We start from the raw sequence: 15,142 nt of genomic DNA on the forward strand, positions 1-15,142 counted from the left end.
AACTCAAAGTGCTTTACTTTAAAAAATTTATTTCCCTTTATTTCTCATCCATCACCATCAAATCTACATGACCATAAATTTATCAGTGTAATAGCTATATGGACACATATGGACATAAACATACCCGCACAAATGCAACAGAATCACGCACACACCCACATACATACTCTGACATAAAACAATGTCTCAGAGCACCGGATACCTAAAATATGCTGCACACCTAAAAACAAAGCATAAACTATGCAAGTTAAAGGATTAAAAGCTGGGTTTAGGCCACAAAGATACACTTTGCAAGTACCGTTTGACCCATTCGCCTGCCATAGATTCAACAATGTGTTGGAAACATTACATTCCATATTGACATGAAGCGTCACACAGTTGCTGCCGATTTGTCATCAGAAGATGGAACACTGTGGTCATAAAGACATATGGTCAGCCATAATATTCATGTAGACTGTGGTGGTTAAAACAGGACATGGCCCAGGATGGGACAAGGAAATGTCCAACACACCATTACACCAGCAGCAGCCTGAAGCAGAGATGCACAATATCAGATATACCAATACTTTTCAGACATTATGATGTTTCCCGCAGGTTCATCACATAATATTGTCTATTAACTTTTCAGTTAGTTATATTGTTGGGATGTCAGATGGTTCGTTTTAAAGCCCAACCTGAATGATACCAACATTCTGCATCTCTACACTGAAGCGTTGATCCTGACGGCAGGATGGATCCATGTTGTCATGATGTTTCCAGCAGATTCTGATCCTACCATGTGAATGTGCAGCTGAACTGGAGACTCATCAGACCAGCAACGTTTCTTCATCTTCTATTGTCCAGTTCTGGTGAGTCTGTGTGAATCGTAGCCTGCTCCTTATTCTCGCAGTCAGACAAGCCCATCAGGCACAAAAAAAACCATACAAAATTCACTCCTTTCTTCCTCCTTCTGATGCTCAGTTTGACCTTTCAGCAAGTCATCTTCACCATGTCTAAATGACTAAATATACTGAATTCCTGTCAAGTGACTGGCTGCTTAGATATTTGTGTTGACTATCAGATCCTCCTGTTTTACTGCTTAAGAGGCTGGTAAGAGTATGCTAGCTGTAAATGTTATCTCTGTTAACTTTACGCTTTTCGGCATCAACATCATTTTCCTTTTGGAACCCAAAAGTAAATTCTTAAGCATAAAGGTTCTAGTTTTAGTTTATTCACATTGTCTAAAAAGTAGTTTATAGGGAGAGCAAATGTTTTAGTTAACTCGATCAGCTCTCGGTTGCTAAAAGAAACATTTAGCATTGAAATCATATAACTGACCAGTTATTACTGTAATAGTAATAATAATACTAAAATTCTCATAATAAACTGCATCATTAATACAGTTTTATTAAACATATTTCCATGTCAATTATATTACATCAGAACATTTCCATGCTGGCGCCCAGGGCCGGATTAAAAATCCACAGGCCCCTGGGCCCAGGGTGTTCTAGGGGCCCAGTTCCACACCATAACATTGTAAAAATTGGTAATGATACACTGTGAAATGACATTTCTAACATCCTTCAGCCAGTGGTACCAATAGCAATACACTAGACATCGTGATGTAACTATGTGGCTTTTATATCCATTTTGGACCCGTGCCCATAATGCACATTGGATAATCTGGCCTTGCTGGCGCCACTTTAGTTCCTTAACTTCTGCAGTTACGGAGCAACACTGGAGAAAAACTGATCTTCTGGAGACTTCATGCATGGCCTACCTGTAGAAATGAGCTTTGATTCTCTCCTTGATCAGCCACAGAGGATGATGCGTTTGGTTGTGAAGGTTACGGCCCACCTTCTCCAAGATCTTTGGAGTAACATTGGTGAAGTCGTCACGAGGATAGGAACGGCCTAACACCTCCACTGAATCCTGACCAATGACAGGCTGAGGGGTGTGGCCACCTGTGCAAAGGCACCTGCATGGTGATGTGTAGCCATAAACCCTGAGCTCAGACAGGAGGCGATGGAGCAGAGAGAGGGGCCGAGGGGAAAGGTGTGGCACGACTGATGGGCCGAATATCATGATGATCGGTCCATGAAGCTGGAAAGACAACACAGAGGTTTAAAATAGATTAGACTGGAATAAAACCAAGGAAAACTTAAAGACGACCAAAAAGGCCTTAAGTCACTTTTGTTTTGATGTTTGTTTAAATGAAGACATATTTGGTTTGCCACTGAGCATTTCTCATTTTGTTGGCAGTTCAGGAATGCTGCCACAGAAAAGGAGTCTACTGGAAATGATGAAAAATAAACTGGTACATCATCAGCATAGCAGGGAAACTAAGTCAGATCAAACAACTGTTTGGGTTCTGTTAGGGTTTGGAGGACAAGGCAGCATACAAGGCATACAAGATTTATTTAATAGTTTTTTTTGTTTGTTTGTTTGTTTGTTTGTTTGTTCTTTCTTTCTACAAACCAGAACACTGAAGTGAGCAGCCTGCCAATGACTGATTGGATTAATCAAAAACTTTAATGCCCTTCTATTTTGTCCATCCTGAGTACTTACAGCAGCTTTGACGCTTTAATTGTATTGTTCACAGTTTTATAATGAAATGCTAGTTTGACAGAACTCATCATCAAAAAGGTCAAAGATAAGAAAATTACAGAATCATCAAACACTATGTCCTCTTGGTACACTGACATGAAATTTATTGATCAATCTTCTTGATCGGCTTAGCTGATCAAGTGGTAAAAGCTGTATTGATCCCTTAGAGTAGAAATACAAACAGCACATACATACAATAATGAATAATAATAGAGAAAAAAAGACATTAAACATCAATAAATTATAACATAATCAACCAGAAACCAGCTAAGCAGCTAAAGTGTTTGTTCAAAACTTTGTGACAAACTAACCTACAAGTAAAATAAGAGATTCAATGAGGATTAAAAACTAAAACCAAGAATATCAAAAACAAAGTTTTGGTAAAAACTTCTGACAGCTGCAGGAACAACGTCAATACAACAGGAAGGCAGAATTACACTTTGGCTAAACAAGCATTTGAGGTTGTTAAGGACTATGTAAAAGAGGATTTTCAAGACAGAAAGTCCTTTTTAATTTACACCTTTTTTTACTATTTGAAATTGCCAGAGGTCCAACAAACATTGTTTTAAGTTGTTTAGCTCAAATTTAGTCTTGTTCCTCAATGTCAGCTTGTCCAAAAGGGTCTCGAGTGAGACGGGCTGTTTCTTTGTCTGAACCTGTAAATGCTCATGAGGGATGTTTGTCCATGCCCCTCACAGTGAGACGGCAAGCACAGCTAGCCCGGTTGGCGGGTCAGTACCCACCACCGAGAGGAGTCACTATTTTCCTTCTTGAGGTCACAAAGGGAAAGATCTCAGACTCATCCTTTTGAGGACGCATTCATGAAAAAGTGGAGCACGCGAGAGAGGTGATAAAATTGACCACAGGTGTTGGAGACACATCTGACTGTTGGAAAACCTTTAGAAAATACATTTTGAGTAATATTAAACCCTGAAGCAGGAAATGGTGGGCAGACAATATTTTGACATGAAGTCATTATTTAACCCTTGAAAAAATTTGAGAAAATGATATATTTGCAAATGTAAATTTTATTTTTGTTGTGTTTGAAATGCCCACCAGGGGGCAGAAGACAAGTATCAGATGTATACAGCTGGGTTTTAGCTACGTTTGAACCATATCATGATACAATAGCTATTAGATACTTATGAAATGCACATTTAGACCTCCTTTTCTTTTCAAAAGTAAAACCCAGTCAGATGATGATGCTGATCACAAATCTATTTTTTAACATTTTTTTCAGAAGCATCTTTCTTCACCACACAACTTTAAGAAGCGTGATCCCAATCTATAACGAAGCTTAATGGATTCCTCTGTGACCCATAACCCACGTCACACACCGATGACAGGAGGTTTGGTTGGTTGTTTTTGCATCATGCCGTTGACAACATAACAACACTGAAACACAGATCCTTTTGTTTCCACTCTGTTACCTGATCTAGGTGGTTTATTGGCCAGTAGGGGGCAGCAGAACTCCTAAAGAGGCTTCAGCTCTACTTAAAAAGTTTTCATTCCTTTCCAGCGACAGTATTAACATCCCGGACTGACTCTCTTTCCGCTCAGGTTTTATTCTTCACCTGCTTCCTTAGGTAAATCTCTCACCATCAAGCCGCTAAACGTTCACAAGCCCATCCGTATCGCTCTGCTGTTTGCTGTTCGGTCGAGGTGTTTGCCGATCAATCAGATAGACTTCGTCAACAAATTTACCATTTGCATTCAGGGAAAATGCACAGGACATGAATCAAAGGGGTAAAAATAAACTGTCAGATTGTCGGTAGAGGTCAGATGAGGTGAAAGCTGCAGCTGGAAGCCTCCTTTGTAATTACACAAATGGATAAACATAGAAAACAGCAAAGGTTACAATGAGCCTGTGTCCTTTCCATCATTTATCCTCTGTCAGAAGACAACACAGTCGCCCTTTTCTCCTCAAATATTTGTCCATCCACATGGACACACACACACACACACACACATGCTCAGGAAGCATCCCTGAACAAGACAAAGGGTGTTGCATTGCAGTGGCTATGCAGCAAAATGGATTATTGTTCCTAAATCCATGAAGCCTTTACCTGAGCTCTGCTGCTGGTGTCATATTATACTGGACTGGACAGGCCAAACTAAGGTCGCGCACACACACACACACATGCACACACACACCTGTTTCCAGGAGGTAAATTTCAATGCCATGTCAGCTTTAAGGATGACTCCGGGGCAGAACAGCGTCTCACCTGAAGGATGCAGGTCTCATCTCATATGATGAAGCAAAACAACAGTCTCAAAGCTGTGAGATCATCATCGTGTTCCTCTGTGGTACATTAACACATCTAGTAAAGGTCACAGCAGCTCGGACATTATTTTTCCTGTTCACGCTGCTGATCATTTGTCCGTAAACAGGCGGTAATGGAAAGGCTGAAACATAGAGACACGAAATAGAGTCTATGCAGAGCATTAACGTCGCTAAACAAGGGCGAAGAGATGCAAATCACCAGTCTGACAGGAGTTAACTGGTGTTGGCCAAAACCTGGACCAACTCTGAACTGGAAATCAGGACCGTCTTTAATCAGCTGTATGTAGAAACTGTCCTAAACTTTAACCTAATGTTCGTACGTAACACACTGCCAGTCTGTGGCACGTTACTAAGTAACCTGGGGTTTTTTAAATGACCTGTTGATGATTGTTTACATTTAGAAACTCCTCAGTTTAACTTGACACATGGAGACAACTCGTCTATGGAGTTTATAGAAGAGTCAAGAAGAAGAAATCAGGAAGCAGGAGCTTCTAAATGTGAACTGCAGTGATAAGAAAGATCCCTTCACATAACCAGATCAATGTTCAACCCAGTGGTGTAGTGGTCCCTCAAGAAGTGGTTATACTCTCAATATTTTTCCCCTTTTCAAAACAGAGAAAAAGTAGCCCAGAAAAAAACTACTCTGATTAGTTTACCCCAAAAATCCATCAGTATATTTGCTCATTGTCACATAATTTCTGACCTCCGGTTTCAATTCCAATTTTATTTATAGAGTGCTTTAAAACAACAGAGTTGACCAAATCGCCGTACACAATCCCAAGCTCAACAACATACAGAATATAATAGAAGTAAAACAAAAAAAACAATAAAAAATATTAGTCACTTTAACACACAATAAATAAAAAGAAAAAAAATAAACATTAAAAAGGAGTCAGCAGCTCAAGCAGTGTTAAAAGCCAGTGAAAAAATGTGACTCTTAAGAGCAGATGTAAAAGCAGAAAGAGATGCCGCCTGTCTCATGTGCAGAGGGAGGGAATTCCATAGTTTTGGACCAACAACTGAAAAGGAGCGGTCCTGTCTGGATTTCAGGGAAGAAGGATTATGAAACGACTAAACCAGTGGCCTACTGGCACACAGACTGGTGAGAGACAGGCCAGTAGACATACATACATATGTCTAAAGTTAACGCATAGCTAACAGCATCAGCATACGTAACCTTAGCACAGCTGCTGGACCACGTAGGTACAGTACATGTGTAGGGACGTCTGTAACTGTAAAAGCATCATCATGGGGGTTTAGAAGTGGGTATGCTCCGTATACCTGCGTATACCCTGGACTACACCACTGGTTCAACCATTCCTGCTTCATTTACATAATAACCAGATTTTCTTCTTCTCATGTTTGGCAGCAGATAATCATGGAACAACACAAGTTCTTCATTTATGTGACGACATTTTATAGCAGACTGTAGTTAAAAGGTGCACTCAGGCATTTCCATGTCAGATCACGTTTAAACAAATGTTTTACGCACTCAGGAGTCCAAACCCTGAAGATAATCAGCTTATAAAGGCGTGCCGACATCACTGTCACTGCAGAAGCTGTTTGCATTCGCTACGGCTGATAACTGTCGGCTGTTGATCTGAATCCTTCATCCTGCAGGATGATAAAAGGTTGTGTCACTTCCAGACAACACACACACTCTGCAGCTCTTTCTGCCATTTACTCCCAATTCTTCACATCAAACAAAATCTGCTTCTTTTTCTTTGAGAGCGACTTTCCCTCAGAGCATGTGATCAACAGCTCCATATGTCTGCTCATGGGGAGCCAAACAACACCACATAAACACACATATGGACGCCCACACACACACCATGGACACGATAGTGAGGATTCAGACAAAATGGCTGCAGAATTATAGATACAATATATACACACATATATATGTGTGTATATATATATATATATATATATATATATATATATATATATATATATATATATATATATACATATACACATATACATATATATATATATATATATATATATACACACATATATATATATATACATATACAGATATACATATATATATACACACATATATATATATATACATATATATATATATATATATATATATACATATATATATATATATATATATATATATATATATATATATATATATATATATATATATATCTATATACATATACAGATATACATATATATATATACACACATATATATATACATATATGTATGTATATACACATATATATATACATATACACATATATATATATACATATACACATATATATATATATACATATACATATATACATACATATACATATACACATATATATACATATACACATATATATATACATATACACATATATATACATATACACATATATATATATACATATACATATATACATACATATACATATACATATATATTCACATACATATAGATACATATATATATATATATATATATATATATATACAATATAAATTTCTGCTGGGTTCAACAGGCGCCTCTCAACTGAGCATGCTCAGTAGACCTGGATGTTTACAGTCAGGAAATCCGTCACAGCATTACATCTTACACATGCAGAGGAAGTAGTTTAGGAGAATGATGATCACAACGGGTTGTTTGTGTTTGTAACGTTGTGAGGATATTAATCTGTTTACGATCATATTGTCAGGGATTTGCTCTCTGTAAGATTAAAACATGACAGCTTCGAACTGGTTAAAGCTTAAAGGAAATGTCCTCTGAAGTTAAAGAAGCTCGGCTAGGAGTGTGTTTCTCTCTCTCTCTCTGCAGGAGTGTCAATGTCACTCGCCCCCTCCCATCAGATGGAGTCCCTCTCTGGCTCGATGACCGCTTCCTGCAGTTCCTCCTGTTCACGACACGCCACTGGCTCACCAGAACGGGTGGTTACACAACATCCGACACCTACCCATCTCTCTGCGTGCTGTTTGTAATGAAGCAAGACACAAAGGTTTAAAATAGACACCAGCTTGTTTAACAGTCGAGGTGTAAACTAGCACGTATATCCTGCAGGATTATTAAAGTTTGTTTATTAATGCTCTGGAGCGGATGTCATTACAAAAAAAGGGACATCACACTAAAATAAAAGAAAATAAATAACTGCAGTTGTGACCTGAAATATTGTAGCTAAGTAATAGAATATTTACTGTACTCCCCTGAAATTTGCATTTGAAAACAAAACTATGCATCAATCTAAATATGCAACTCCGCGTGCAGCTAAAAGAGTGTTTAGCATAATGAGTAATGAGCTGTTGGATCCCAGATCAGTGGCAGGGAGGATCTGCCATCGGAGAACAGGAAGTTAGCCGTGAGAAACTTCCTGTTTAGCCGGGAATGTTTTTGCTCCAAACTTTAGCAACAAACACCCCAAATGTTCTTCTAATCCCAGCAGAGTCGTGTGTCTGCTTCACGGCTGCTGGGTAAAGTGAAGGGAGTTTACCCCAAAGCTAGCTGCAGCTTCATCGCCTCCACTTCCACAGCTCGCCTTGGACGCAGAGGCAGGAAAGTCGGTTTCTGTCTGACTTTTCACCGGCAGTGGAGGCAACAGACCAAAGCAGCACGTTGATAAACTGGCCTAAAAATATTGTTTCAGGAGCAAAAAGACCAAATGGAAAGACAACGAAAACTAGAAAAAGCCTCAGAGCGCAGACCTCCACCAAGCAGCTCGTTTCCACCCACACTGAGTTCCAGCTGATGTTCTGGTCCTACAGTCGTTTTCTATGGATTCAGTCTGAGATTCCTAATGTCACGGCGGGCAGTGGAGATGGTGAAGGAGTGGACCCAAACGCAGAGACGAGGGAACAGGGATGCAGGTTCAAGACTAATTCATTTTAACCCAAGAACTTGTAGGACAAACTCAAGGAACTAACACAACGAACGAAATGATCCAGCACAAGACAAAAAACTGAGGGATATAAATACACAGAACAAAACAAGACATTAACTAAATGAACCCAGGTGAACTAAATGAATAGGAAATCTATGAAGCTAAACAAGAACCAAGGGAACTAAACACGAAAAACTACAAAATAGAACAGGAAGCCCGAAAACAAAGCAAAGGGAAAAACCCAAATCCTGACACCTAAATCCACTGATTATGAATTCACCGGGTCGTGGCTGTACCGTGGTGTTTGTTGCATGTTTATATCTTCATTTGTTTTCTTGCAGTGAGGAAAGCCTCAAACACCAGAGTGTTGTTCCTGTTCTGGATGGTAGTATCCAGGATGTTCCTGTTCTGGATGGTAGTATCCAGGATGTTCCTGTTCTGGATGAAAGTATCCAGGATGTTGTTCCTGTTCTGGATGGTAGTATCCAGGATGTTGTTCCTGTTCTGGATGGTAGTATCCAGGATGTTGTTCCTGTTCTGGATGGTAGTATCCAGGATGTTGTTCCTGTTCTGGATGGTAGTATCCAGGATGTTGTTCCTGTTCTGGATGGTAGTATCCAGGATGTTCCTGTTCTGGATGGTAGTATCCAGGATGTTCCTGTTCTGGATGAAAGTATCCAGGATGTTGTTCCTGTTCTGGATGGTAGTATCCAGGATGTTGTTCCTGTTCTGGATGGTAGTATCCAGGATGTTGTTCCTGTTCTGGATGGTAGTATCCAGGATGTTGTTCCTGTTCTGGATGGTAGTATCCAGGATGTTCCTGTTCTGGATGAAAGTATCCAGGATGTTGTTCCTGTTCTGGATGAAAGTATCCAGGATGTTGTTCCTGTTGTGGATGGTAGTATCCAGGATGTTGTTCCTGTTCTGGATGGTAGTATCCAGGATGTTGTTCCTGTTCTGGATGGTAGTATCCAGGATGTTCCTGTTCTGGATGGTAGTATCCAGGATGTTCCTGTTCTGGATGGTAGTATCCAGGATGTTCCTGTTCTGGATGAAAGTATCCAGGATGTTGTTCCTGTTCTGGATGGTAGTATCCAGGATGTTGTTCCTGTTGTGGATGGTAGTATCCAGGATGTTCCTGTTCTGGATGGTAGTATCCAGGATGTTCCTGTTCTGGATGAAAGTATCCAGGATGTTGTTCCTGTTCTGGATGGTAGTATCCAGGATGTTGTTCCTGTTCTGGATGGTAGTATCCAGGATGTTGTTCCTGTTGTGGATGGTAGTATCCAGGATGTTCCTGTTCTGGATGGTAGTATCCAGGATGTTCCTGTTCTGGATGGTAGTATCCAGGATGTTCCTGTTCTGGATGGTAGTATCCAGGATGTTGTTCCTGTTCTGGATGGTAGTATCCAGGATGTTGTTCCTGTTCTGGATGGTAGTATCCAGGATGTTCCTGTTGTAGATGAAAGTATCCAGGATGTTGTTCCTGTTGTGGATGGTAGTATCCAGGATGTTATTCCTGTTCTGGATGGTAGTATCCAGGATGTTCCTGTTCTGGATTGTAGTATCCAGGATGTTGTTCCTGTTCTGGATGGTAGTATCCAGGATGTTGTTCCTGTTCTGGATGGTAGTATCCAGGATGTTGTTCCTGTTCTGGATGGTAGTATCCAGGATGTTGTTCCTGTTCTGGATGGTAGTATCCAGGATGTTGTTCCTGTTCTGGATGGTAGTATCCAGGATGTTGTTCCTGTTCTGGATGGTAGTATCCAGGATGTTGTTCCTGTTCTGGATGGTAGTATCCAGGATGTTCCTGTTCTGGATGGTAGTATCCAGGATGTTCCTGTTCTGGATGGTAGCATCCAGGATGTTGTTCCTGTTCTGGATGGTAGTATCCAGGATGTTCCTGTTCTGGATGGTAGTATCCAGGATGTTGTTCCTGTTCTGGATGGTAGTATCCAGGATGTTGTTCCTGTTCTGGATGGTAGTATCCAGGATGTTGTTCCTGTTCTGGATGGTAGTATCCAGGATGTTGTTCCTGTTCTGGATGGTAGTATCCAGGATGTTCCTGTTCTGGATGGTAGTATCCAGAATGTTGTTCCTGTTCTGGATGGTAGCATCCAGGATGTTGTTCCTGTTCTGGATGGTAGCATCCAGGATGTTGTTCCTGTTCTGGATGGTAGTATCCAGGATGTTGTTCCTGTTCTGGATGGTAGTATCCAGGATGTTACTGGGATCCACATCTTACAGATTTGATATCTTGTAAAACCTGTTGTGCCAAACTAATTCTGATTTGGACCCAAGAAGCGGTCTCGGTCCGTTTCAAGTTCACCAAATACAGGAAGCGGACTACATAAGAAAGCCACGTCCTTCATGTGGTGTAGCATTGCTTTGTGGGTAAATCCATAGCGATGGCGTTACGAGTCCTCTGCCTCGTCTGGTGTTCATACTGCGTCCATTGTTGCAGCGTATTTCTGCAGTATACTTGCATAAGACAATAAAAGACTCAAAACAGCAATAGTTGCGTGCTATATGTTGAACTCGCAACAGATTTTTCTTCTTCATGCAGGTCTTGTCCTCTCTTTTTCTAAATACTAGTGCAGCGCCACCTTTGGTGGGAATGGGGATATATGATTGTAATGGTTTGGCTTGTTTGACCAAAGTGCAGCGTGAACGTGATCTCGGTCTGAATGGATAAACCTCCCAACGACTGAGCTAATTCCCCAATCGAGTCCAGCAGATCATCTTGATCCAGATCCAGTTCAAGCTTTGGCTGGAGGGAGGTTCAAAGAGTAGTGCTTTATGTGGAGTTTCCATGTTCTCCCATTGTACAGGTGGGTTCTACTCAGGTACTCCTTGCACCCACAAGACATGCATGTTAGGTTAGTTACTCTAAATTGTCCTTAGAAGTGAGTGTGAGCATGGATGGTTGTTTGTCTCGCCTAAAATGCCCCTTTCGTAGTCTAATCCTACTCTCTCCTCAATAAGACTGGAGCTGGAGCCAATACCAGGGCTGCCAAAGTCCTCTTCTCTAGATCTACCATGCATCCCTTCTACAATGCGCATGTTGTGCAGACAGAGCCAAAAAATAATCTAACCGTATCCTGCTACCTCCGATGCAGATTTGTAAAGTTGGTCTCACATAAAAGGTGTAAAAGTCATATGAATGCAACGTGACTGTTCAGACTGAGGTCGCTTCAACACAGATCGGACATGTATCCAATATCAGACTCCATATGAGAGAAGCCATGTTGGATTTAACAGAAATTAAGCCTGGGCCAAAAAATAGGGAAAAAAATGGGAATCAAGCAGCAGGATGAACAGAGAATTTGTGTCCTTTCACCTGAAATTCAAACCCATTTTATCCAGACATTAAATCACCTGCGAGTGACTTTATATTCCATCTGCACTGAAAGTGGTTTACAAGTAAAGTTTGATCAATTAAAGTTTGAAGAAGGTTTGTTATTTCACGACAATGTTTTTAAAACAAGGCTAGTAATCAGCCGACTGCATGCTGCCATAAAGCAGGACAGCTGCAGTATAAATGGATGGATGAGTGTGTGTGTGTGTGTGTGTGTTTGATGATAAGTTGGCCTGCAGGGCGGCCGAGTTGCAGCAGGATTTACGGGAGCTGTAGCTGAACTGATTGGCTGATACTGTGGCGTTTATTTAAAACAGGGTGTCCTGGAACAACCCTGCAGCCACCTTCCTCGTCCCTCCTCCACCTCCCAGATTCTCGGCCGTAAACTCAGGAAGCAAACGTCAGTAAATCTCCACCACTGCTCCTTCTTCCTCCACCCATATGCCCACCCTCCTCCTCCATCCAGTCTTATATCCATGTTTATGTCGTCCTCTGGATCATCCAGACAGACCCGTCGAGCCAATGAGCCTCCAGCTTCGTAACTTTATGTGGTTTATTGGTTCAGTGGTTTATGTTTTATTTTGGCCAATAATCAAATTCTGTAGAAATATGATTTTATTCAGAATAAAATCACAAATTTACGACATCATTTCCTTTCATGTTGAATCAGAAAAAGCCATAAAAATCTGAAAATTGAATTTGCTTCATCTGTAGGAACGTTAAGGTGTTAGACGGACGTTTGGGATGTTTGCAGGAAACAGAAACAAGTTTCTCATTCAGAATAACGAGGCTGAGATCAACATGTTTTTATTTGGGAGGTGGGGTTTGCTTCTCCTTCTGCTTCTCCCCCCGCTTCTCCTCCCACTTCTCCTCCCACTTCTCCTTCTGCTTCTCCTCCCACTTCTCCTCCCGCTTCTCCTCCCACTTCTCCTCCCACTTCTCCTCCCGCTTCTCCTCCCACTTCTCCTCCCGCTTCTCCTTCTGCTTCTCCTTCTGCTTCTCCTCCCACTTCTCCTCCCGCTTCTCCTTCTGCTTCTCCTTCTCCTCCCGCTTCTCCTCCCGCTTCTCCTTCTGCTTCTCCCCCCGCTTCTCCTCCCACTTCTCCTTCCGCTTCTCCTTCTGCTTCTCCTTCTCCTCCCGCTTCTCCTCCCACTTCTCCTTCCGCTTCTCCTTCTGCTTCTCCTTCTGCTTCTCCTTCTCCTCCCGCTTCTCCTCCCGCTTCTCCTTCTGCTTCTCCTCCCACTTCTCCTTCCGCTTCTCCTTCTCCTTCTCCTCCCGCTTCTCCTTCTGCTTCTCCTCCCACTTCTCCTCCCGCTTCTCCTTCTGCTTCTCCCCCCGCTTCTCCTCCCACTTCTCCTTCCGCTTCTCCTTCTGCTTCTCCTTCTCCTCCCGCTTCTCCTCCCACTTCTCCCCCCGCTTCTCCTCCCGCTTCTCCTTCTGCTTCTCCTCCCACTTCTCCTTCTGCTTCTCCTCCCACTTCTCCTCCCGCTTCTCATTCTGCTTCTCCTCCCACTTCTCCTTCCGCTTCTCCTTCTGCTTCTCCTTCTCCTCCCGCTTCTCCTTCTGCTTCTCCTTCTGCTTCTCCTCCCGCTTCTCCTTCTGCTTCTCCTCCTGATTATTCTCCTGTTTCTCCTCCTGCTTCTCTTGTTTCCTCTCCTTCTCTCCTTCTGTTTCTCCTCCTGCTTCTCCTGTTGTCTCTCCTTCTCTCCTTCTGTTTCTCCTCCTGCTTCTCCTGTTGTCTCTCCTTCTCTCCTTCTGTTTCTCCTCCTGCGTCTCCTGTTGTCTCTCCTCTCCTTCTGTTTCTCCTCCTGCTTCTCCTGTTGTCTCTCCTTCTCTCCTCCTGTTTCTCCTCCTGCTTCTCCTGTTTCCTCTCCCCATCTCCTCTTGCCTCTCCTCCTGCCTCTCCTCCTGTTTCTCCTCCTGCTTCTCCTGTTGTCTCTCCTTCTCTCCTTCTGTTTCTCCTCCTGCTTCTCCTTCTCCTCCCGCTTCTCCTCCCGCTTCTCCTTCTGCTTCTCCTTCTGCTTCTCCTCCTGATTATTCTCCTGTTTCTCCTCCCACTTCTCTTGTTTCCTCTCCCCATCTCCTCTTGCCTCTCCTCCTGCCTCTCCTCCTGTTTCTCCTCCTGCGTCTCCTGTTGTCTCTCCTTCTCTCCTTCTGTTTCTCCTCCTGCTTCTCCTGTTGTCTCTCCTTCTCTCCTTCTGTTTCTCCTCCTGCTTCTCCTGTTGTCTCTCCTTCTCTCCTTCTGTTTCTCCTCCTGCGTCTCCTGTTGTCTCTCCTTCTCTCCTTCTGTTTCTCCTCCTGCTTCTCCTGTTGTCTCTCCTTCTCTCCTTCTGTTTCTCCTCCTGCGTCTCCTGTTGTCTCTCCTTCTCTCCTTCTGTTTCTCCTCCTGCGTCTCCTGTTGTCTCTCATTCTCTCCTTCTGTTTCTCCTCCTGCGTCTCCTGTTGTCTCTCCTTCTCTCCTTCTGTTTCTCCTCCTGCGTCTCCTGTTGTCTCTCCTTCTCTCCTTCTGTTTCTCCTCCTGCTTCTCCTGTTGTCTCTCCTTCTCTCCTCCTGTTTCTCCTCCTGCGTCTCCTGTTCTCTCCTTCTCTCCTTCTGTTTCTCCTCCTGCTTCTCCTGTTGTCTCTCCTTCTCTCCTTCTGTTTCTCCTCCTGCGTCTCCTGTTGTCTCTCCTTCTCTCCTCCTGTTTCTCCTCCTGCTTCTCCTGTTGTCTCTCCTTCTCTCCTTCTGTTTCTCCTCCTGCGTCTCCTGTTGTCTTTCCTTCTCTCCTCCTGTTTCTCCTCCTGCTTCTCCTGTTGTCTCTCCTTCTCTCCTCCTGTTTCTCCTCCTGCTTCTCCTGTTGTCTCTCCTTCTCTCCTTCTGTTTCTCCTCCTGCTTCTCCTGTTGTCTCTCCTTCTCTCCTTCTGTTTCTCCTCCTGCTTCTCCTGTTGTCTCTCCTTCTCTCCTTCTGTTTCTCCTCCTGCGTCTCCTGTTGTCTCTCCTTCTCTCCTTCTGTTTCTCCTCCTGCTTCTCCTGTTGTTGTTCCCCATCTCCTTCTGTTTCTCCTCCTGCTTCTCC

At 42.6% G+C, this 15,142-nt stretch overlaps 1 protein-coding gene across 1 annotated transcript in view; it reads right to left on the reverse strand.

Moving 5' to 3' along the window:
* Positions 1-15,142, reverse strand: part of fars2 (phenylalanyl-tRNA synthetase 2, mitochondrial) — a 222,860-nt gene that overhangs the window by 164,124 nt on the left and 43,594 nt on the right. The window contains exon 3 of the mRNA XM_079259861.1: positions 1,760-2,082. Coding sequence (XP_079115987.1) covers positions 1,760-2,064 — 305 coding nt within the window. The 5' untranslated portion in view covers positions 2,065-2,082. The remainder of the gene's footprint in view (positions 1-1,759; positions 2,083-15,142) is intronic.

This window comes from Telmatherina bonti (genome assembly GCF_933228915.1).
Source record: "Telmatherina bonti genome assembly, chromosome: 20".
NCBI lineage: Eukaryota > Metazoa > Chordata > Actinopteri > Atheriniformes > Telmatherinidae > Telmatherina > Telmatherina bonti.